Here is a 25,824-nt window from a genome sequence, read left to right as displayed (position 1 = left end):
CTGTGACGGTCTTTGGTGTACCCGGCTGCTCACCCGGTAACATCTGGCCCAGGGATCGAAGCAAACTTCCTGCACTCCTTCCTGAACTACAGCTGCACCTGTAGTTTTTAGTTTGTCCTGTTTGTTGTATGTGGTGCTGCTCACGGGGGATCAGCTGGTTATTTGTGTGTCTAATATAATACCTTAGAGTATAAAGCAGTTTGAAGGTGTGTTGTACCTTATGATAGCTGAATCTCTGGTCCTTAACCGAGACGTTGTTGGGTTCTTTTGTGACGAGTGAGTTGGTCCACGTTTACTATGGTGCTTAACCTTCTTTCCTCTGTATGGATCATTAAGTTTGTGTGTAAAAAATCTAATATCACAATATGTTTACATAACCTCCAAAAACTGTTATCTTCAACCACTTACTGCCTAAAGTTGCACAGCTGTACTCATTCAAATGGACCCTTCATTACTTTTTTCTACTTTGAATAAAAAAAAATCTGAATGAATTGAAATGTGTGTTTTTTTTACCATCAGCTGCACTCAGACTTTCTGTGGTCAGCACCTTTAAGAAACAAAAATCATCAAAAGTACGTCAAGCAAGAAGTCATGAGACAAAATTAAAAGCGAAATAAAAAGGCACTCTTTTGTGTTTATAACAATAGTGAAAAAAACCATCTTTTTCTTTGTGTAAGCCACTAACCTGCCACTGTGAGAGCTTTGTCCAGTGTTTCTTTAAACTACCGTAACTCTTGAACAGCTTGAGTGATCTTAAAAATTCCAACATAATTAATGATGCATTTACAGCATGAGGGGGAAAACCTCGACGTGAATTTTTTCCGCTTAAGCACTTTATACTTGATGGGTACGATAAAGCCGTCATATGTGGGGAAAACTCAGGATTCCTTGAGTATATTAAATATATAACGCCCACCCCCAGTGTGAATATCCAGTCAGCTTCATGGTTTCTGGATACTAAAAGTAATGAACTGCATTTCTGAGAGGTCGGTGAAGTTGCTTTTTTCTGGCCGTCTCAGTAATCAGCTTTCTCTTCAAGCCTTCAATTCGAATGTCTCTCTTTTCATCCCCGTCTCAGTGCCAGTGAAGAGAATTGGTTGAGGGATTTAATGTGCACTTAGATCCCACAAGTGGTTTGATGTCAGTCACAGGACGATTAATTAGGCTTTTTACTGCAGCTTTATTGAAACACTCATTCTAGATACAACAGACTGATTGGATATTGCTAAAATGGCAGTATTGATGTTGATCAAACAAACATTTTACTCTGAATAGATTCTGATCTCAAGGTCCTGCATGGATCTACTCCCCAGAAACTGACCCAATGCCATTTGTTTGGTTCATTACCACAGAGGAAATCAGTAAACGCGTTCTTTTGAATGTGATAAAGGATGAGCCTGTACTCACTGCTGCTGTCAAAGCAAAAGTACACAAGTACACCTTAGCTTCACTGTGTTCGAGCCATCACTTACAATCAATAGAGACAGACCCGCCTGCTGCCACTCATAAAACTACATGTCCACTTGATGCGTTTTTCTGTCATGAAACACTGTGGCACTCAGGATTAGCACCCAGATGCTTCAAACTGCTTTAAAGCTGATTTCAAAATGAAAAACAAAGCAGTGCTGGACCGAACGTAAAAGAGCAAAAAACACAGAACACTGGGCGAAAGACCCAGGACCGTGGCAGTGTTGTTGCAGACTATACATGTGTAATATTATTATTAAAGATGTTGTTTGTGTGTCAACAGGGCGAATTCTGGACCTGAAGACGGGAACGGTGAAGAAGGAAGGACAACAATCCTCCATGAGGATGTGCATGGGCTCCCGACGCTCCTTCATATGCCGAATGAGGTGTGTGTGACCAAGTTGTTTTTTGGGGAGGGGGGATTTTGATTTTGTGCCTTTCGAGCACCCAAAAGTCAAGACTGCTGTGGGCTACCTAAAAACCAAAACTTCCAGTGGGCCCACCCAAATATACATACTTAAATTTCAGCTACGACCTTTGTGGCCCTCCAGAGCCCCAGCCCACAAATGACTGCACTATAGAGCAGTGCATTGAACTTATATTACAGCACATAAGACAAAGTCGGACAACCATTCAAAATGATAGTACAGTAACGACCGGGTTAAGCTTCATATGCACGGTTATGGAGTAGATGGTGGGATGTTTAGCTTGGCCGTTAGTGTGATTTTACTAGTTTCTCTGGGTTTAATTCCAGATGAGTTTTACTTGTCAGATTGTTTACATATATAATGTAAACGTGATCCATGGAATTTTTCAAGTGGTTACTTTTTAGTGATCACTGCATCAGTCATTTATTTGGGTAATGTTAAAGTGTTTGGGGAAAGCAGGGTAGTCTGATGTAAGGCCAAATCTGCTCTTTCATTGCTTTCAACTTGAGCTTGCATGTCAGCAGACTGAAATCTGTTGAAATGCAAGCGAGCACAGATGAAGTGATTCTTAGCAGCGTTTGATGTATTGTAGCAGGAAGGGAGCGTCTCTGTTTTTTCTACTTTGTTGTTTTAGTCTTTGCTGCGTTGCCCCTGGATCCCTTTAGAAATAGGTCATCTCAGACCTATAGGGCAGTGGTGAGACCAAGATTGAGACTTGCGTTCAGTGTAATATCTATTGAGATGTTGAGGTTGCTGACGAAAGGAAATGGAAGCCTGGTTATAATGATGTGTCTCTACGCCTCCCTCTAATCACTGCAGCGTTAGTCCACACAATAGCAATAGCAGCCTGTTAAGTGCAGAGTGCAGTCACTTATCCTGCAACCACAACAGCCTCCCTACTGTGTTAGGAGCTATAAAAAGGTAACACTGACAATGACATCTAATTTAAACCGGGACAGTTAATGGATGTGTTTATACCAGAAATATAAGATGCAAATCTAGCTCCAGAGCAGATCCCATAAACGTCACATCAGAAAGAAGTTAAGCGGTCACAGAAATGGTTGGGGATCTGTCATTGTTGTGAGACTTTTACATCAATGTGGGCAGAGTAGAGCACTGCTTTATTACCACTGGTAAGCTGTTTACTGACAGCACAGTTTGTCTAAATGTGCCTATGAGACACCTTATAGGAGGTGTAGTCCATGTAAAGCTATGTGAATAAAACAGTGATATTTTCTTTTAACCCTTTAGAGCCGGTCGGAGCGGGCACGCTCCGTTTTGTGTAACTATTTTTAAATCCCGGTAGCACCGCAACCACGTAAGCTAGCACAATAATTCTTTTTGCATATGAAACCAGAGGAGTTGTACTTACATCTTATGCCATCAGCTTGTCCTCGGTCACGGTTTCCTTCCACATACAGCTTTGCAAAAATTGCATAAAAAGCACTTGCAGCAACAAAAACATAATATTCCAGAAACACGCTTTGCCGATCCAATCAGCTGCTTGTAACACTTCCTACGTCCATCAGCGCGAACTATCGCATGTCCGCCATGTCCTGCCCGAAACCGGAAGTGACGTCATTTTCGCGGAAATGTAGTTTTTTTTACCATCAAGGCCTCATGAGCTTATGCTGGTGTTTTTAAAAGTTATCTTTGACTTTATGACTTTCTGTGTCGTTTCTGGGATGCTGAGGACTCATATTGCACTGCTGGAAATAGTTTATTTTGATGCACATGCTGCTTTTTTGCAAATTTGCACTATTATATTTATTTTCGTTTTTCCTGCAGTGTATAAAAATTGGTGTATTTCAAAAACAAAACTATAAAGACACTCAAAATAAATTTCCTGTTGTTGTAAACTATTTTGTGCAACTTTTTTGTATTTACAGTTTTGAGGGATAAACCTCTTAAATTTCTCTAACTAGAAATATATGTTAAAAAAATCAAAAACGATTTTCAATTTTTTTGTAGTTTATTGCACTTTTTTGCAATTTATGTAATTACTATGCATTTAATGCAGACATATTATTAAAATTTAGGCTGTAGTGGTTGTATTGATGTATAGCAACTTGAAATGCTCCCATAAATGGCACTACAGCATGTAAAAATATAATATAAGCTCTAGCGGACTTGGTTCTATGGTAGGTCTTAAAGGGTTAATGGTCAAACCTCAAAAATGTGTATTTTTTTCAAATAGGAATGGCTTATTATCAATTATTTTTATGTTGTTGTTTTTTTAAATTAATGAATAATGAATGAATGATGTGTTGATTTAATTATGTTTTATTTACATAGTACCAAATCGCAACAAGAGTTGCCTCAAGGTACTTTGTATTGAAAGGTAAAGACTCTACAATGATAATTCACAATCAAAGTCACAGCTGTAGGAACAGCCTAGCTACAGTCAGTAATGGCCTCATTTACTTAAAATGTTACATTTTACATTGTTGGAGAATTTTCCAGCTTCTCCCACTGACTCCCTTTAGGGGTCACTACAGCTAATCATCTGCCACAACCTCACCCTGTCTTTAGCATCGTCTTCTGTCACACCACCCGTCCTCTTTCAGTACATCCATGGTCTTCCCCTTTTTTCCTGCCTGGCAGCTTCATATTCAGTCTCCTTTGTCCAGTAGAGTCACCATCTCTCTTCTGCATATGTCCAAACTATCCCAACCTTCCCTCTCTAATGTTATGTTGTCCATCCTGCTCACTCCCACTGACAACCTTAACATCTTCAACTATGGCACCACCACTGCTCCTTTTGATGAATACTTACCACTAAAAATCAGGAGTCTGTTCACATGTCGTGCCTGTCAGTGTAAACCTTTGATCCTGTGAGGTTTATTTATTGACCTTTTGTCATGCATCTCACGCAATTCCAATTGAACAGTCCAGCAAATGATATTTTATGGTTTTATTTTATTGCATTGGACTTGGAGTTGCTCAGGTAGACTTCATGCAAATGGTGTTTCTCATCTAGAAGATGCGTGATTTTCAAATATAGACAGCAATTCTGTCCATAAGAATTATGAACAGAATCAGTGACAAAGGGCCGTCCAACACCCACTGGCAATGAGTCTGATTTATTGTCTGTGGTCCAAACTCTTGCAACGGTTGTATGAGGACCGAATGGCTCCTAGCAATGGATCAGGCTCCACCCACAGAATCCTCAGACTCCTCCTTCAGCATGATAGCTCCCTCCATCTCCAGTGTCCACCATCTGGTTTTAGGGTTACCACGACGACAGGCACCGGCCACATTTCTGCCACAGCTCAGTGAAGCAGTTTCATGTGCTGAACATGGTCCACTTAATGTCCCCAGTCTCCCGCTGAATGCTAATCTGCCTACGGTGCCTCTTGCAGGTGGTGGGCTTACAGAAGGGTGGGCTCATGTCGCTTCTTCGGGGTATGCCTGGCTGCGCCCCGTAGGCTAAGGCATGGCCACCAGGTGCTCTCCTTCGGGTCAAACTCCCCAGGCCGAGCTCCAGGGCAGGACCCTGGTAACCCTATCCCACGATGGGTGAACTGTTCCCTGGATTTTACATTCATAGGGCTTTTCTGAATCCCTCTTTGTCTGGTCCCTCACCCAGGATCAATTTGAATGACAACATAGCCCCTGGGATCCCTGGGACAGACAAAACCGCTCTATCACGATAAGGTAGAGATTCACTGTGGGGCATTGATATAGGGATTTGCTAATAACACAGACAATGCGCTAATAAGGCCTGAAGGCCTGATATCTTTACATGGTTTACATCAGGGTTATCAAACTCAACTGCACAGGGGCCAAAAGTCAAGGCACACTTTAGGTCGTGGGCCAAACAAGAAAAACATTTATTGAACACAGTAAAACATGTTTTTTTAAACATAAATATGAATAAAAACAGACGGGAATATTATTCCTTTGGTTATTATTGGTTTGCGAAGCAGCTTGAAGTTCTCTTTTTGTGCTTCAGAGTCACCAAAGTGCCGCGTGAACTCAGTGCGCTCAGCTTATCAGCAAAGTGCGCCTTCTTGGTTCAACATTACTGCAACAGGGAAAGTGCGGCAGGTTGCACTGGTGCATTTGTGACAGCTTCACGTGAAACGCCTTCACCGTATCATACACGTCATGTCCATGAACCGACAGGTTTCCTTGCTGAGCTCAAAAACTGTTTTGAGAACTTTCCCATAACTCAGCCAGCGGAGCTCTGCATGAAGGAATGTGGGCAAACTCTGAATCCATTTCCCACATAAAAGACTCAAACTGACGGTGATTTAAACCTTTAGCTCAGATAAAGTTTACAGTTCGCATCACGGTGATCATTACATGCTCCATTTTTAGGACTTTACCACACAGCGTTTCCTGGTGTGTGATGCAGTGATGTGCTGTTAACTCAGCGTACATTTCTCCTGCATCTTTACTCGCATCCTGCTGACTAGTCCGCTTTTTTTCACCGCACAGCACCGGCGCTCCATCTGTTGTAAGTCCAACAAGTTTGTCCCAGGACAGTTTCACCTTGACATACGTTTAAAAAAAATGTCTTTTCCTGTCGTTGTCCCGTGCATCGATTAATGTCCAATATTTCCTCTCCACGGATGAAGATGGCCAGCTGTGCAGTGTCCATCATGTCTGTACTTTCATCCACAGTAAGAGAGTATGCAATAACGTTTTTGCTTCTTTCACACAACTGTGTTCTTAAATCAGTGGCCGTCTCACAAACCGATCAGCAATCGTGTTTCTGCTCAGGCTCACATTTGCTAAAATCTGCGTTTTTGTCTGGACGGAAGACGTCGCACAGCTTCATCCTGCAGCTCTTCAGAGCGGTACCGGGCTCATTTGGCTCCTCTGCTACGATAAAACTTGCTTTCACAACAGCTTCACTTTGTGGTTTTGCTCTGGTGACAAACGTCTGCTGAAATGTCAGGTTCTACTTCCTGTAGTTTCTGCATTTAGGTTTTTCAGCTTATCCTGACGTTTTGTCTCGCAGTGCCGTCTTAAATTAAATTCCTTCATTACAGCCACATTAGCTCCACTAATAAGACTCATGGGTTTACCAGCATGTCTGTAAACATATATTCAGCCTCCCACCGGTGCTGAAAGGCTCTGCTTTCAGAATCTTTTCTCTCCACCATTGTGAGCGGCGAGCTTCACAATAACAGAAGTTTGACTTGATTGACGCGGGAATGTTCCCAGGTAGCCTAGCGTTCAGCAAGGAGGCTGCAGCGCTGCATTATGGGATCTGTGTGTGTGTTATTAGCGCCTCATATCGCCAGGCCATGCATAACAATAATAATAAATCTATATAAAATGATCTCGCGGGCCGGATATAAATGTCCGCCGGGCCGGATGTGGCCCGCAGGCCTTGAGTTTGACACGTTGTTAACATATCCTGACTTTACTAAGATTAGGATACAGTGGGTTTAAATCAAGTCTTCGAAGTGTGAGTATATTTTGTCGATAAGGTATTTTACAGTGATGACTTGTTGATTCTTCTGTAACATTAGATTTGTACCTAGTCAGCTGTGAAAGTGCACTCACCAGGCTTCTAAATGCCACGAAAGAAAAATCCAATATATGGCTCATACCTGATTTTTAAATGACCTTTTTCACACCACATATGCTCAGGCTATATGCCTTTTTATCCTTAAGTAATATTACTAGAAATGTTGTCTCACAGTTTTCTTACCAGGTGGCTGATGTTCTGTATACAGCTCATTAGGATTTCCCTCTGTGTATATTCTCTCCACGCCATCGCTTCAGACCCTTTGCAAATCCAGTTTGTTTCTAAATTTGTCTTTTTCTCTGTGTCAGGATGTGACTCGGTTTGCCCCACAGCCCTCATTACCCTTTGGCAGAAATGACATGAAAGCAGCACTGACTCCTTTGAGAGCTTAGAAAAGCCTCGCCTTTTCCATTTTTTCCCCTAACATGCTGTTTTTGTTATTGCCAGAGTGTGCTCTTAGCTTGTTTGGTCTGGATCTGTCACAAAGGCCTGAGAGTTGCACGGAGCTCAGTGTGTTATATTCTCAGAAATCTGTCGACTTTTTTCCTGTTGCTATTCTGGCTCTTCATAATGCAAACAGCATGCTGGAAACACTGAAATGCATCCCCTCTGTGACACATGCAGAAACAGCACTAGAGGAGAACGCAGCATGATCACCAGGCTAACATTTCTGTGGAGCCTTTATTAGATTGAGTCTCGTTTATGTAACGTTCATCTGCAGAACTAACCTATGGAGAGAAATTTGCCTCAGAAGTGCTGCAAATGTGTGTGAGATGATGTAAAGCATGAACTTTACAAACGTGTACAATAATTTGTAGGTAACTTTTAAAGGCTAATGAAGTTGTGCTTCAATCCACACAGAAATATGAAGCAATGTGACGACACGTAAAACTGTTTAACAAACTATTTTCCATCCAAAGCTGAATAAATACACACAAATCTTAGTTTACACTTGTGGATCATATCTTACACATTTGCAACACCTTTGAGGCAGATATCGATTTAGTTATTAAATGGTAGCAGTGTCACCTTCATTATGTCCATTAGGTCGTCTACTGATTGGACGCTGGTGGTTCGATCCCTAACTTGGACAATATACTAACCCCAAGATGCTCTCCGATACATTGGAGTATGAATGTGTGTAGATATTAGAGAACACCTTAGGAAAGCATAGGAAAAAGTGCTTGTATGAATAAGTCTAAAAAGGTGACTGAAGCTGCTATTGGTCGCTTCACTCTTGCTCTCTGCTGTGCCTTCATCGCTCAGATGCAGTCAATCCGCTGCACTATATTAGCTGCACTGTATAAAGCCGCTCCTAAACGATAGGTGTCGCCAATCAGACAATATCGTGCCATACGAAAAAGTTAACGCTGAAAGCCAAGTGGGTCTTTTCACAAAATCAAGTTTGCAACATCTCTTTTTGTGTGTCAGTGTAGCTTCTGTGTAGGATTACTATTAAAGTGGCGGTAAAAACTGGCATGATAGTACGCTCGTGTCTTCAACCCAGCTGCATCGGCCGCGGCACAAAGCACCAAGTTATGAAATTTAAGATGTGCACGACCGGCCGATGCACCACAAAGATTGTCTCGTGACACAGAATGTGATTTGAAAATCATCTTGAGACGCAAGCCACGTGGCGAGCATAAAAACCACTGGACTGAAGGCATATTGTATACCGCAGTGGTCCCCAACCCCCGGGCCTCGGACCGGTACCGGTCCGTGAATATATTGTCGGGCATAAACCGGTCCGTGGCGCAAAAAAAGGTTGGGGACGCTGGTATGCAGGGCTTTGAGGGACAGTAAAAACTCCCTATATAAGAATCAGTCCATTTACCGTGCACTGTTTTGTTTTGTTTTCGTCCTTCTTCTTCTTCTTTATTGTGCTGGTAATGTGATGTGTGAAGGCTGAAGGCAGTACCTTCCTTGGTGTGGTTGCAGGTGTTCCCCAGGGATCAGTTCTGGGCCATCAACAAGTATCAATTTCCATTTTTATGCTGATGACACTGTGATGTATTCTGTTGGTTCCACACCTCAGCTCCAACAATCCTTTGATACTGTTCAGCAAATTAGTTTCCAATGTTTCCAACACTAAATTAAATTCATTGAATTTTCCTTGGTTTGAAGATTGATTTAGTATTGAAATATAAATACTTCAGAATTTTGACTGATGACTCTTGAAAAGACTTTTGTCTTCCAATATGTGATCTTACAACATGCGTTCACAAAATCTGGTGCCAAGGGTTTGCACTCAGTTGGAGAAAAAAGTACTTACGCAGGGAATCGGCGCCACAATGAGCTACGTTTGAAGCAGCCTGTTTCTCTGAGTTTAAACAAATGCTTAATATTTTAAATAGTCAACGATCAGCATACAAATGTTTCAATGGATGAATTATCTGACAGCTCTGTGAGTAGTGAGTACTCTGTAACTGTCTCATTTTGGCATCTGTAGTTCAAGATGTGCACACTTTGTTCTGTTGCAGTTCTGTAACACTGTTGTCTGTGTTGTGTGTTTGTGTGTAGATGTGGCAGTGCTCCTCTGGATCACATCTCCTTAAACCGCCTGGCTAACATGAGAAAGCGATACAGGTATGTTTAAGGCTTTAATGGCAGCCATGGTTGTGATCCAGGCGTAACTCCTGACTTTTCTGGGGTTGAATGGAATATAGACACTAAGCTTTGTAGCTGTTACCAACTAAACCTTTATACAGTAAATATTTTCCTAAAAAGGAGCTTTTATTTTAACAGTCAGAGCCTTCGAGTTCTTCTTGTACTAAAGATTTAAATGCAACAGTGTAATCTTATTTCCACCAAAGCAACCTGATACTCCGAGTTGTGGGTACATTTTTAAGGAACTAAAAAGTTATATCAGAAATTCTCTTCTCATTTCATCATTATGTTGTATTCATTTTTAAGTGTAAAACTTGTTTCTTTCAACGGAAAAATGAAACTGCAATGTAGCGCTGTCTGTGTTGCTAACATGTTTTGGTTTTTCCCTCCTTTGTCAGGAATGGCCTCGGGCCCTCAAAAGAAGGAGAGGCTCAGTACTCTGTGGTGCATTGCACTGGCTACATCAAAGCCTGGCCCCCTGCAGGTAAACAAGAGCGCACTCATACATATCACACTTCTACTGAGAGTTCTTGTAAGTGAGATGTGGTGGTGGCCTCTGCTGAGCTCTGGATCAAGACTTCAGTCTAGCTGTATCTCTGTATCTACAGAGTTCAAACAGTTTCTTGGTGTCTTGTGACAAAAGGCTTTTTTTCCTGTCAAGTTCATGTTCAAATACAGTCCAAAGGAAACATTACATCTTCTCAAGTCTTTGACAGCTGGAGTGGTGTTGTACTGTGTCTTTTGGCTGATGGGTTTCCCAGCGGACAGTTGGGTGTTTACAATGAGAACAAGCTTGCGTGTCTCAGCCTCCCTTTCTCACTCCCACTGTAAAAGGTTCTTATGCAGTGCTTCTCTACTTTACCTTAGCCCTCAAAGTGCTTTATACAGCATGTTATTCACCCATTCACACTCTGATGAACACATCAGGAGCCACTCAGGGTTCAGTATCTTGCCCAGGAATACTTTGGCATGCAGACTGGAAACAGGGCTGGTACTTCCATCTGTTGGTGAATGAACAAGTGACCTTTTAATTAGCAGATGAGCTGCTCTACCTGGGTGAGTCACAGCCATAATGATACATACTCAGGAAGATGTGCTATACAGCTCAGCTGGACTGGGGGACAAAATGTTAAAATAGATTTTCTTTGATAGAAATGAGCGATGCCCAATATAAAGTCAGTACAAATCATTCTGTCTGTGTTCTGACAGACAACACAAAAGTCCAACGACAGTGAGAGTAGGACTGAGCCAATCCTGTGGTTGGCACAGAGTTAGAGCCACTTCAGATTAAGTTGAAACACATGAAAACATGAGGATCAGCATCATGTCCACAAAGGCTTGGGTATGCTGTATGTGGCTGCAGACACGAGTGAGATGAGCAGTAGCGTTACTTATTATGGAACCCTGCAAACACATACCAAGGCTCAAAAGACATTGTTGATCAGAAGTAGTAACATTTACTTACACCGAAACAGAAACTTTACAGCTTCAGTCAGCTCTTACTACTGATGGTGTTTTACAAACGGAAGCAGTCCCATCCTTCCACTGTTCACTGTTTACCTGTTCAAGACCTTAAAGTTCCAGATATTTTCAACTGCATAATTCTGTATGGCAAAAATTAAGAGCGACGCTGATACCACAACAGGCAACAGCTGTAAAAGACAGTCAAAAAGTAAGGCCAGTAAACCGCAAAGTAAAACCAGTTAGTGAAACCATTAAGCACAGTCAAAAATGTCAGATATACACGGCTGATTAAAGTAAATGACCCTCATTACCAACTCGGTCCATAACCATTTCTGTTAGCACTTGCCCAGTGGCAGGTGGTGGATGAACAAACAGCTGCATCTCATCTACCACACTGAATATGCAGTGAAGCTGCAGATCCATCATCAGATCCATGTTTGAGCCTTATTTATGTATTAATTGCACTGGAGCATACGTGGACCGCAACTGAGGGAATATATGAGTTTTGTTTTATGTTCTCCTCGGTGTAAATGAGAACATTTCTTAACTTTGTTCTGAGGACATAATCTTTTGAGGTTTTTTTCTTTCACTGTGTCACGTTTTTAGTTGGTGTTGGGGCCCATTCGCAATGCTCAGTGCACAGCTCCCTGAATATCGCTTGGTGCTGTACTGCTATTGGGGTCGCAAATCCCGAAAGATCAAATATGCTGTTTGTGCTGCTGTGCTTGACTGTGGAAAAAATACCCCCACAGGTCAAAGGCTTCTCCTGTCGGAAGACAAAAAAGGTAAAACTGTCAGTTTAAAAGTGCCAAAGTGTATTTAAGTTGGTTCCACTCAACAGGATGTTATTAAGGGAGACAGCATCATGCGCTGGAGTTGAGCACTACTTGTACTTGGCCTGGTTTACGCAGGTAATAAACTCCAAAGATTGGAAAATACCAGCACTGTTGTTCACCAGTGGGTGGTGGGGCTGGTTCAGCATGCCCTGCCTCAGAGATCTTCCCCATAAAGGCAATCATATGTTCTTTCATGTCTTTCATCAAAAGACACTTGACCGCTTTGGTTCGATTGTTGAGGAGATTGCACCTTGGTTGGTTGCCCACAACCAGCCAATGATGTCACGCGCTGTACTGGCACAAGATGGCACTAGACATGTTTTAAAAACTCTACTTTTAAGCACTTCTTTCTTAAATCCAAAACACACAGTGTTACTTCTGTGTCAGCTTTTGAGAGCAGGGCCCCATAGTGTGAATTGTCTTTATAACATGAAGTGCTTCATGTCGAAACCTTCATTCTAACAGACAGCAAAGGGCAAGTCATCTGGTTTCAAATGAAATCAGACTGTGTCAAAGTGTGAATTTGAAAACTGTCTTTGGTGTCCTGACTGTAAACGCGTAAACACTGCTGTTATAAGTTGATGGTCTTCACTAATTTCAAGCCTTATTGAATACATCATGAAGTTAATTTTGTACATTATGTTTTCGGATGGATCTTTGTCTGAAGTGCCCACCATGTAACCCCGGCTCTCTGAAAACTGCCAAAGATGAAGGAGGAGTGTTAACCATCTCTTTGAAGATTGCTAACTGCAGCTGGGCAAGTGATGTTGTTAACCTGTCTTTAAACTCAGTGTTCCCCTGAGAGGATCCAGTGATAGTCGTAGCTAATATTGCTAAGCTTTAATAGCAGCGGGGAAACAAAAACAGAAGGGCCTTCTCCTCAACATGACACACACACACACAAAATGTAAAAATATAAAGTCTGAAAACAGAAAACCTTTGAGGTGCACGTCTTTCAGATGACTGGTCTTTACATGTACATGGCATTTACGGACCTACCGTGGAGGAGCTACCACTGGTGATGCCAGAAGGTTTGGGTCCGATGCCGAGTGAGGATTAAAAGAGAACCACTGCTCATTCCTTGCAACTAGTTTCAAAATACCAAGACGGCAAAAGTGAAAGTGTTCACCTGAAGGCTGACATGGCTGTGTCCATCTTTTATATAAACGGTTGGGTAAAGTGTTGGCAAACATTTTTCAAACTGAAGATGAACCACTTTCTTTGGACCCCCAGTTTTAAGCAAATGCCTCTTACAGATAAAATAACTGTCGCCCAGCTATTTTATCTAGGAGCTGCCTTTTTTACCATTTATTTGAACTTTTGTAAGCCAGCGGTAATTTTTAAGAGGCAAAGGAAGATTGACAAAGACACAAAAGTTTATATAGGAGTTTAAAAAAATCAATCCAGCTAAAAACAAATCTGCTTCTCCCAAATGTTGGTCGAACTCCGTGTATGATTTATATGAAATTTGTTCATAAATCAGATTTCTTACAGCTGTGTTACCGTATGTTATCATGAGGGGAAAAGCCCGTATTTACAATGTAACACGCACGTGCGTGGTATGCTGCCGTGGTCTCAGACCAGGTGTCTAAATTGATGACGTGACAAAGTAGAGCGATGAGACTGAGCAACACCAAATACAAACAACAAAATTCCTCCCGGGGTTCTCAGGCCACACTGGAATAATTCCACATGTGTTTTGCAATCAGGGACATATGGTCTCTCTTCCTTGAGCTAAAAATACTCCTTTGGAATGTTCTGGACACAATACATCGGGTATCAAGCAACATACAGACGCTTATAAACTTCAGATGGATAACAGAGACACGCTATGAAAAATCCAGACACGCACAGTTCCACTTTAATGAGCGTGCATTTGGTGTTGGCTGAACATTGAGAAATGTAGCCACAGATGACGATGAAGTCATCGTCTTATTTGGAACTTGGATTTTTGTCTGTCTGTGCATTTGTATTTCCTGCTGTCGTTTAGTCAAAGGTATTTTAGCTTCATCCCACAGTACAAAGTTCATTCATCAGTGACTTCTGGCAAAAATGAAAGAGGAATTGATTTAACTTCTTTATTTTTGCCTTTTTGTGGTCTAACTTCTGTTTTTAACTGGAATTATGACGTGACATGAAAGGCTTCACTTGAACAGATTTCACTCAAAACATCTCAGCCCATCCAAACATGTGGCGTTTGCAGAAATGGAAAACAATGTTTTAAAGGTCATTTTATGATTGGTTAGTTATGATTGGGGTCAAAGCATCGGAGAATATTTAAAATGTGCTGACACAGCAAAATAGTAGTGAACAATGGTAGCGCTGGCTGATCCAGGATATTATAGCGAATGCCCATAACTGGCTATCACAAAGTGCATGCGTTAGAAAAGCTGAAAGGGCTTCCTTGATCCAGTCTGGGCATTTTGGGGTTCATGGTTAATGATGGACTGGATGTCAGCCAGTAGATTACTTCTCACTGCTTGAATTTTGTCTGACGTAGCTCCTCTGCTCTTTGTATGAGGATTAAAAACCAAAGGTTTTAGTGGGTGAAACACAGTTAGCCAACCTGACAAACTATGGCTTTCCTGTCAGCTAATCTGTAATCCAGGAAACAGAGGAATACAGTCCCGTGTCTGTGTGCTTGTTTTTGAGCATATTTAGTTGGATGGTATTAAAAGCACTAAAATCAAAGAACATAACTCTCACATCAGCTCCAAATGCCCCCAGATGAGGAAGGATTTCATGATGTGCCGTGTAAGGGCCACTGATCTGTAGTCGTTCAGTTCAAGTGGACACTGGTACTGGCAGAATACAGGATGCTTCCACAGTGTCGACTCAGATTGAAGATCCTGTTGAGAAGTAGACACAGTTGGGGGGGAAGCACAGTCCTCAAGCAGCTTTGAACACACCCTCTGGGCCATCAGCCTTCCCAGAGCTTAGGCTTCCTAGCTCCAGTCTCACCCATGCCTCTGTGACGTAAAAGAGGCACAGGTGTGAGAGGGGAAGTACCTGATCCATATTAGAAATGCAAGGAGGAGGAGAAGCAGTGGGACTGGGTGTGACCATATAGTCAAATCCGTTGAAGAACTGGTTGAGTCCATCAGCTCCTTAAATGGCTCTTTTCTTTTTGTTGAAGCCAGAGATGGCACAGATTCCCCATCCATCTCTAAACGTTACCCTTTTCTGGTTGAAAATTGCCTTCATGTCACTAGTTTGTTATTGTGGAAACAGCATACAGTCTTTGTGGGTATGATTGTGTGTCTACAGAGGTTCATGTCAATCTATCTGTTTCCACTAGCACGCTCAGAGCAGGCGCCCTCAGAGCTTCAGCAGCATCAGGTGAAACCAGTTAGATCCACATTGAAGTCGGGCGATGATTCAACCATGTTTCAGTAAAACATATGAGACTGCACTCACAGTATACTAAGTCTCAACCAATATCTGCAGCACATCACTTTAAGAGTTGACATTTCCCATGATGACTGTTGGCAGAAAGGGCTTAATGTCACCACTTCTAAGCCTTCAGAGCTAATCTGTTTCACTGAAAAATCTCTTCTCCTGAGTAAACACTTCCCACAGAAGGATCTGTCTGTGCTCGACAAAAAACACACTTTATGTTTCACACCTTGCTCTTTTCCTTTCTCTTGTGCTCAGGTATGACTATACCAGAAGAAGACACAGAGGCGGGTCAGACTGGAAAGTACTGCCTCGTGGCTATTGGAAGACTGCAGGTGTGTGGTGACACAAACAATTTAAACACTTTGATAAAATGGAAGGAATGGCTGTGTTTGTGTGTTTTTATGTATTCCATGTGGACAGAACATCTCTGTCTTTGAATACCAGTGTTTTCAGGTCCACAGGTGTATAAAATCAAGCAGCTAGCCGTAGAGTCTGCCGTTAGAAATTTTTGAAAGAATAGTTTGTTCTGAAAAGCTCACTTAATTTGAGCGAGTTATTGTAAGATGAATAGGACTCTTCCCTCCTTGATTATTCTGCAACTGTAAGTGATATTGTTGTAACGTGTTCAGAAAGTGGCAGACTATGTAAATGTGTAGCATGCATAAAATTCTCCAATGATCTGTTGAATGAATAACTGCAAGATGTGTGCCGAGAGCTTTATCACAGGTGTGTGTTAGCACAGGGCTGTTCGATATAACCATATATATGGATGACGATATAAAAACGTCTATGTTGCATTTTACGCTATCGTTTGTTTCGTGGTGTCGCAAAATAAACTGTTTACGGTAATATTTTTTCATGGTTCTGATGTCACTGTAGTGTTTATATTCATTTCTTAAAGTTCTCTCTTTCTCTTATATTTAATATAACCACACTACGGACGGACAAGCACCTGTATTTATGCGTTGTCGTTAGCAACAACAACGGTAAAACCATCGCGTGTCCGCTTGTTTATGTTCCACATAAACCTTTCACAATAAAGCGCAAGATCCTGTTGAGACTTTTCAAAATAAACTGAATCACGTGAAAGAGCAGATTATTTACGGATGAGAAGTAAAAAAGAGCCGCCAGGTGTTAAAAAATAAAGCTTAGACGCAAACGTTAGAACAGGCTTTCCCCCGCAGCACGCCGTGTAATAAATACTCACAAAGAAAACGGCGGCAGTTACAACTTATGTCTAAAAATGTATCGTTTCATGCATCGGTTAAAACACTCGACTCCAGCTACACGACGCGCAGCTGGAAACACTTCATGCAAGACGAGCTGCCCGAGATTCACAGAATTTACAGCAAATGTTACATTTTTGTGATTTATATCGTTATCGGACGATAGATGTCTTATATCGGGAGATGAGATTTTGGTCATATCGCACAGCCCTATGTTAGCATAGCTTTAGTATTTGTAACTTAGCAGTGGGAAGAGTGATCCAATGTAAAGTGAACTGGGATAGATGTACTCCTGCAGATGAGTTGATGGACTTCAGGTGTACATGTCTTACATTTACTCAGGCACAAAAACAAGAAGCAAACAGAGAGGAGAGCAGTGAGCGAGAGGAGGTATTTCCAGCGCCATGACATATATAATTGTCTTTCGTATTCAACGAGGCAAACAATGTTGATTAGACAAATAACTTAAAATGAATGTACAGTGAAATACATTCGTTTTTTAGGGGTTATTTTAAATTCTCATTGAATTGCCCTAGCATCCTCATTTATGGGAGATGTTTACATTGTATTTAATATTATATTGTATTGTATTGTATTGTCGAGGCGTTCCCAGGCACGCGATAGCTATATTCTCTCCACTGAGTCCCGGGTCTACTCCAGGATCTCCTCCCGATAGGACCTCCCTGGTCTGAACACCTTACCCAGGAGGCACCTGCCTTAACTGGCTCCTTTCAATGTGGAGGAGCAACGACTCCTGAATGATTGAACTCCTCACCCTATCGCTAAGGGAGAGCCATTTCTTATCTGCAATCTTTCCCGACACTGGGCATCAATTAAATGTAAAACAATTAGATTAAACATATAGTAGATTTGGTACCGACTAGTGACAGTAGTAACAATTAGTTAAGCACATCCCTAGTATCAAACAACAGCTATGAAGAGAGACAGAATATCAGTCAGAATAAACACATTACATAGAATTTATAAATTGATTTGCATCTCACTGTGTGAAGTATTTGATCCCCAAACGAAGCATGACGAAGTACTTGGTGGAGAAACCTTTGTTGGCAAGCCCAGCAGTAAGATGTTTGCACTTGAGCTCTGACCAGTGTGACACTTTATTTAAGGTTGCTTGGATCCCAGTACTCATCATGGAGCAGCTTTCCAGCCACTCACTGCAATCTTGTTTCATTCGCTCTCGCTGTCTGCTTCTGCTCCTCAAGTTCACCTCCCTTCCAGGTTCTGCCGTCCTCCTAAAATACGGGAGGCATGATTGGCTCATGATGACTGGCTGCCAAACAGCCTTCCCTGACACCACACCCTGAACCCAACCAGCTGAGCCACAAACCGCACCACGCCACACATTTTAGGATTGATTTGGACTCCTCTTAACAGGAACTCTTGAAGTCACTTAGATTTCTTGGCTGCCAAACGGAAGCTCAAAACTTCAGCGCCACAGATTTTCTATAGTGAGGTCTGGAAACTGGGTAGCCCACTGCTTGACATTATGGTTCTTCTTTAGCCATTCCTATGTTGCATTGGCAGTATGTTTTGGGTCATTATCATGCTGGAAGACCACACACGACTCATCTTCAGTGTTCTGGCTGAGGGAAGGAGTTTCTTGTCCAGCGTTTTAGGGTACATGTCCCCGTTCATTGGCCCCTTAATGCAATGAAGACGTCTAGCAGAAAAACGACCCCAAAGCATCATGTTTCCCACCTCCGAGTTTGGCTGTGGGGATGGTGTTCTTTGAATCATACTCAGCATTTCTTGTCCTCCAAACATGGCAGGTCGAGTTAGAGCTAGATTTTTCTTTCATCTGACCACAGCCCTTTCTCCGAAGCCTTCTCTGATTCATGTAGATGTTCACTGGCAAACTCAAGACAGGCCTGTTCATGTGCCTTCTTGAGGCTGGGGAATTTGCAGACACCGCAACATTGTGATTCAATCCAATTTTATTTGCATAGCACGAAATCACAACAGTTGCCTCAAGACATTTTATGTTTTCAGACCTTACCATGACACATAGAAAACCCCAACATTCAAATGACCTCCTATGAACAACACTTGGTAATGTTGGGAAGGAAAACAAGAAGAAGCCTCTGGCAGAAGCAGACTCAGGGAGGGGCAGCCATCTGTCACAGCTTGTTTGTCAGTGCATCATGGAAGACACCAGCAACATGGGGATTCAGGGTCACCTGATCCAACCCTAGCTGTAGGCTTTATCAAAAGGGAAAGTTTAAATTCTAATCTTAAAAGTAGAGGGTGTCTGCCTCCAGTCTAAACTGGGACACTGGTTCCACAGCGGCCTGAAAGTTGAAGGCTCTGTCAACAGTGTTCTTAATGAATGTGGTCCCACCTGCCTTTATAATCATCCTCACCTCATGCGCCATGATTTTGATGGAGCTCTAGACTGAAGGCGATTGATGTTGGTTTTTTTTCCATTTATGAACAAGTTGCCACCTTCTCACCCATTCAAACAAGCACTTTCTATCTGCTTTTTCCTATCGAGCATTCATACGGAGAGCAACTTTGGGTTAATATTTTGCCCGAGGATATTTGGCATGCAGACTGGAGCAGCCAGGGATTTTCCCCTAAACCACCCCCAAGTTTACAGCACCTGAAATTCCCAGACGGCTTCTATCCAAATGCTAACCAGGCCCAACCCTGCTTAGCCTCCGAGATCAGACAAGCTCAGGCTTGCTCACAGTGCTATGCAGGTCTACAGTATTGTCCCCAACGTCCTTTGACGGCTCTTTGGTCTTGCCCATGGTGGTGCAGAGGAAAAGAAATCTGTGATCAAGTTTGATGTATATACATAATATTTTGATATCAGGAGTATCTGTAATTGATTTATTGTTGTGCAATGTTGATTTATTGTAATCTTTGGGGGCCAGAATCCTGGCTGTTATATTGGATCAAATACTTAAATCAATCAATTTGTAAATCAATTTGCAACTTTTACGCAGTGTGTTTTTTCAAAATTGTGGTTGATATTGAATCATACATATTTTGTTCTGTGTTTTCACTGAAGCACTACAAATTGCTTACAGTTTTTCTCTTTACCACTTTTGGCAGTCAGATCACCAAATAGAAGGTTGTAATAACCCCCCATTAACCTTCCTGAATCTCTTCTTCATACACCTAAATGGCGTTAAATGTGTGTGTGTGGGGCTTCCTCAGGTGACCAGCTCTCCAGTCTCAATGGATATGAATGGCCTGTCAGTTCCCACAGAGTTCCTGTCACGTCACAACTCTGATGGTGTCATCACTTTTGTGGATCCACGCTGCATCAGTGTCATTGGTTATCAGCCTCAGGTCAGACTTTGTACTATGAATGTCATGAAAAAAGACGACAGTTATCATGTTGTTAATGTGTTTTATGCAGTGCAAAATAATGCAAAATAATGCATAGTAAGTATGGAACGCCAGGACTGCCATAATGAATTAAATACACCATTAAATAATTAATTAAAATTGGAAATAATTAATTACATAAATATTTCTGACACATGTAATTAATTAATTCTTGACACATTTAAATAATTATTTAATGATTTATTTATTTAATTCATTTTGGCACTTTTGTCCCCTTCATCTCGCTCCTTGAAATAATTTTATCTGTCAGCCTCACACATCAAACTAAGTGGGCGGGGTTAACACTGCCCATGCAGCTCAGACAACAATTTTACACGTATGATCTTAAAACAGGACACAGCCACTATACGTGCTGGCCTCATATCAAATGTGAAGGCAGACTGAGTCTATGTTTGACGTTTGTTTATATCTAATCTTCCTTTTCAAACATTTAAACAGCAGCGAGTCTGCAGCTGAGGGAATACAAACTCAAATTGTCGGAACAGGTTTGCTCGTTTCTTGCGTGGATTCATTTGGTGATTTATTAAATGTGTAACTGTTATTCTAATCTGCTGCTGAGTCTCTTGCGCTGATTAAAATGCAGATAACACAGATCACACCTGTTCAACCAATCACTTTCATTCCACTTTGATCTGGACAAACTGGCGGTTCATCTCTGCTACAGTGTTGTTAGACTGCTATATGTTTGTGTTCTTTATGCTGTAGATTTTCACGTCTCTGGAATAGTTGGCAGTAATACGGATGATTTTCTGTAAAATCATACTGATATGAGCCGTGACATATTCGTAGATGACCGTTAGATAGTCAGCTGGGAAACTCTGTTAACTCATGGAGCTGAGGATATCGTGGATATGCTGACCTCGCTCCGTGGTGTACAGGGCCGTTTACCCTCATGATTAATATTCGCAATAAAAATATTAGCCGAACATCATGAAGTCTGTATGTGTTTCATAGTGTCGAACAACCTTTGTACAGTTAAAGCCAGCAGTTACTACATGACGGAAACACCAACGTTATCTCTTTTATGCGTTTATACACAGGTCACGCTGATTACTGAACAAAAACCCAAAGATCAGATGTTAATCGAATTTATTTGCTCTCTCTCCTCCTTAAACATGTTTTTAATGTTAGTTATAATTCAGAATTATACTGAAACACGTAGGACACATAAGAACATCAGGAAATAAAACATCGATAAATATAACCTCAGTAAAAGAAGTCAGCGGGGGTTACTACAGCTGTGTACCGGGGCCTGCGCTTTGTCGGTGGGATTGCTTGCGAGGCGAGCGGGTCTATCCCACGCTTTGCCGTGAGACTGGGCAGACATCTCCGAAATCATCGAAACACTTTTGCAAAGAGGCTGTATCTAAGCGTATGCAGCTGTCTTTGTTTGCCTTGTGGATGGACTGGAAGACGTACCCTCTTTCTCACCTAGTGACATCAGGGATATTCTCCAGCCCTGCCATGTCACCGAAGAAGATAAGGGGTTAAGAAAATAAATGGATGGATGATTGATGAGTGACCCAGCACAACACTCGAGAATAGTTTTACAAAAGTGCAAACAGGAAGAAGGAGAACACAGAGAATTTACGTTCATTTCACAACTACTTGCTAGCCCATATAGACTTTTATTGACTGACTTAAGAAATACAATTGAGTCATCTGTTTGTTATATTAGGATACAAAAACACATCCTGTTTGTTGAAGGTCATCTCACTCTAATATAACTGTTATATTGTTGTTGATATTTTTTCTTTTTAGTCACTTTATTCAAATATAATTACATCTATAATATCTGCCAGGAAAATAAATGCATACACCCCAAATTAATGTGGTATAATTGAAGCAAGAATAAGCTCCTAACAACTGACTGTTTTCTTGTCCTTCAGGACCTGCTGGGGAAAGATATTCTGGAGTTCTGCCACCCCGAAGACCAGAGCCACCTGAGAGAAAGTTTTCAACAGGTAAGACTGCACTGTAGCTTTTCGTCTTTCTGTACTCATTCACCGTCAGCAGAAGAAGCTTTTACATCAGATTACCTGGGCTGGCAGGGAGGATATAAACACAGCTGAATACATTCATAGAGAAAATTTGGATGTTACTTTGAAGCAGTCATTAGAGGCTCATCCATCCATTGATCACATTCATGAAGCTCTTTCCTGTCAGCATCAGTCATCCAACATGTTTTATTCCTAGACGAACAGGTAGTTTTTCATCTGCTGTGGATTTTTCCATGTGTTCCTGTTTCCTTTGAGCTTAGCTCAAACAATGAAACACAGCAGTTGTGGTGTTTAGTTACTGATCACTATCGCAAGTACAATAGCAAACACTTGATCAGGAAAGGTCAGGCTTGATCAGTCTAAGATAAGTAATGGGGAGAAGAGAAATCCAGTAACACACACATACAAAGTACATCAACAACTCTTTCACAGACACAGTGTTCCATAAGCTGTCTCTCAGCAGGCATCTCTATGGTTGAATGATTGGGTTTACTGATTGTGTATTGTGCTTAAGTCGACCACTTTTTCATTTCTCTCAGTCACAAGTAAAACTGATTGTGATCATGTAGGGGCTTAACTTTAATTTTCTGAAAGGTTACATACTCTGGTCGAATATCATAACTTGACTTGGTGATTAAAACCTTTGCCTCTAACAGAGTTCTGGGCCTAACCCATTGGTGCATAGTTCACATAAATTCGGAAAACATCAAAGTGTAAGTTTTCCAACTACCGCTCTCTACTGTGGGGCACATTTGTGGATGGATGCAGAGGAAACATTCCACATGCGTGGACACATGGATTTGGATACTAAGAAAAGCCACTAACGATACCTCCAACAGGGTTAAGATCCCAAACTTCCAAACTATGATTGCATTATGAGTTTGTACTACTTGTACAAAATCTTTTCTGATAAACTTAATTGCCCCTCTAAGAATTGCGTGTACCAGGGATCCCCGCGGCTATGTTGTTGGGGGGGCTTTCTCCCATGGCAAATTAGTCCTTGCTGAGGGACAAGACAAAGAGCGATTCAGAAGACCGCTATGAGTGAAAAATCAAGGGAACAATTCTGCTACCCTGCCCTAGAGCCAGGCCTTAGCTGGAGGCGCTGTAGGAGTCTGTGCAGTGTATGCCAGGTGATTGGCAATGGCGGGGACCCTGGCGGACTGATCCCCAGCTACCGAGACAAGTGATTAGGACATAAATTGTCACCTCTGTGGTGGGAAAGAACCTGAGCTAGTTGGTTGAGAGGTTGAGAAGTACTGGCTAGATAAGGTCTGGCTCACCTTAACACACCTGGACTCTGGAACCCGGTTCTGGATAGTGTCTCCTGGAGAGAGGCTCTAATCTGTCCAAGTCTGGAGTTGCCCTTGGTGAGAGGCAGCGGGCTGGGGTGGGTATCTCGGTATCTGCTCGGCTTCCTGCCTGTATGTTTGCATTTATTCTGGTGGACAATAAAGTTTCTTACCTGCACCTTCAGGTTGGGGAACGGCCCTGACTTTCTGCCTGTGTTTATGTGCTGAATGACAGTTCAGAGTACCCGGCCTTCTTGTAGTCCCGGAGTGGGGTGCTTGAGGGTGCCCCACCCGGGGACTGTGCCATCCTATTGGGAGACTTCACAACTCAACTGAGGATTTTGTCAGGCAGTGGACCTCCTTAATCCCACTGACACGTCTTCCATAGAGGAAGCAGAATCTGGGGACTAGGGGGATGACTTGTCCATCGCTGGGGGTGAGGTCACTGAGACAGTAAAGCAACTCCTTGGTGGCAGGGCCCATGGAGTGGATGAGATTCACCCTGAGTTCTTGAAGGCACTGCATGTTGTAAGGCTGTCTTGGTTGACACGCCTTTGCAATGTTCTGTGGAGATCTGGGGCGGTACCTTTGGATTGACAGAACAGGGCGATGGTTCCCATCTTTAATAACAGGGACCAGAGGGTGTGCTCCAACTAGAGGGGGGCCACACTCCTCAGCCTCTCTGGGAAAGTCTATGCATGGGTGCTGGAAAGTAGAGTCTGTCCGTTCAGACCTCAGATACAGGAGGGACAATGTGCTTTTTGTCCAAACCGCGTAACACTGGAACAGCTCCTCAGCCTCTCAAAGATACTTGAGGTTGTATGGGAGTTTGCCCAACCAGTCTGCATGTCGTGAACTTGGAGAAGACATTTTACAGTGTCCCTTAAAGTATTCTGTGGGAGGTGCTTCGGGAGTACGTTAGGCCTGTTGCTATGGGCCATATATCAACCGCTATACAATCTCTGCAAGAGCTTGGTCAGCATTCCCAGCAATAAGTCGGACTCGTTCCCACTGGGTGTTGGACTCCGCCAAGCTGCCATTTGTCACCGATTCTGTTCATAATTTTAATGGACAGAATTTCTAGGCATAGCCAAGTGGCAGAAGGCTTCCACTTGGTTGGTCTCAGAATCTCACCTCTGTTTTTTGCAGTTGATATGGTTCTGTTGGTTTCATCAGGTGCTGGCCTTCAGCTCACACTGGAATGGTCCAGCCAAACAGCAAAAATGAGACCCAGGACATGTTGGAGACACTATATCTCTTGGCTGGCTTGTTAATCCCTTGGTGTTCCCACAGACAAGCTAGAAGAGATGGCTAAGGAGAGGGAGGTCCGGCCTTCTCTGCTTAGGCCCCCACAAACCAGCCCCCGAATAAGCAGAACAAAATGGATAAATTGGACTGTTCCCTCCCTTCTCACACAGGCAGTGTTGTTATCTCAGTCACCAGTCGGACACTGCATTTGGGCAGGTGTTTTTGTGGTCAAATTATCTAAAAGTTATCAGACAGAATTATCAAGTTGACTTTGATGTATGAAACCACGCAAACATAAAAGGGTAATTCACAAGTATATGTACTTATGATGTACGTATTTCAATAAATGATCAAAATACGGGGTAGAAGCGCCTTTTGCTCAAAGTTATTGGGTGAGGACTCTGAGATCAATAATGATCACCTCCAAAGATCAAAGAAAATCTTTCCATATTCTCTACCACAGAATGAGAAAGACGTCACTCCACTTTATTTCTGTGTTTACATACCAAAGTTTAAAAATCAGCTTTGTGACAAATGGATACCGGATCATGCAGATTAAATAACGTAATGAAGTAAAGTTTAATTCTCTAAGTGCCCAATAAAATAGGCAGGAGGGATATCTGGTAACTTCTTTATTTGATTTTGAGTGTGTGGTTTATTGATCGATCTCATTGATAAAGCCATGTGGTACATTTATTTTTGGTTATGTAATTTATTTCACTTTGTGATGTGGGGCATTTGTTTTGATAGCAACAAGATATCACTGAGTTTTTCACGGCTGGATTTTACAAGATGAAAATGTTTTCGTCTCCTCTTTCCTCCCCATGTCTGTTGGGGGTGGAAACAAATCCTGTGCTACTCTGGCCTTCCTCCATCCCAAAGTCAACTTGGATGCATTTCACATTGAGAAGAATTGGAGAGCTTTCATTATTCAGACTATAGGCCGAGTGATTTCCTCAGAGAAAGAAAACTCGGGTCATACTGAAAGCACTAC

General features: G+C 42.1%; 1 protein-coding gene across 5 annotated transcripts in view; it reads left to right on the top strand.

Moving 5' to 3' along the window:
* arnt2 (aryl-hydrocarbon receptor nuclear translocator 2) overlaps positions 1-25,824 on the top strand; it is a 65,355-nt gene that overhangs the window by 20,597 nt on the left and 18,934 nt on the right. For all 5 annotated transcript variants that reach the window (XM_085278657.1, XM_085278640.1, XM_085278663.1 and 2 more), the window contains 6 exons: positions 1,751-1,853; positions 9,901-9,966; positions 10,386-10,471; positions 15,942-16,018; positions 20,096-20,230; positions 22,180-22,254. In XM_085278657.1, the coding sequence (XP_085134783.1) occupies positions 1,751-1,853; positions 9,901-9,966; positions 10,386-10,471; positions 15,942-16,018; positions 20,096-20,230; positions 22,180-22,254 (542 nt within the window). The remainder of the gene's footprint in view (positions 1-1,750; positions 1,854-9,900; positions 9,967-10,385; positions 10,472-15,941; positions 16,019-20,095; positions 20,231-22,179; positions 22,255-25,824) is intronic.

This window comes from Mchenga conophoros, linkage group LG1 (genome assembly GCF_057382185.1).
Source record: "Mchenga conophoros isolate Kocher_MC1m ecotype Shallow Benthic linkage group LG1, M_conophoros_male_GT1.1, whole genome shotgun sequence".
NCBI classification, from domain to species: Eukaryota; Metazoa; Chordata; class Actinopteri; order Cichliformes; family Cichlidae; genus Mchenga; species Mchenga conophoros.
This window is presented reverse-complemented; position numbering and strand designations above follow the sequence as displayed.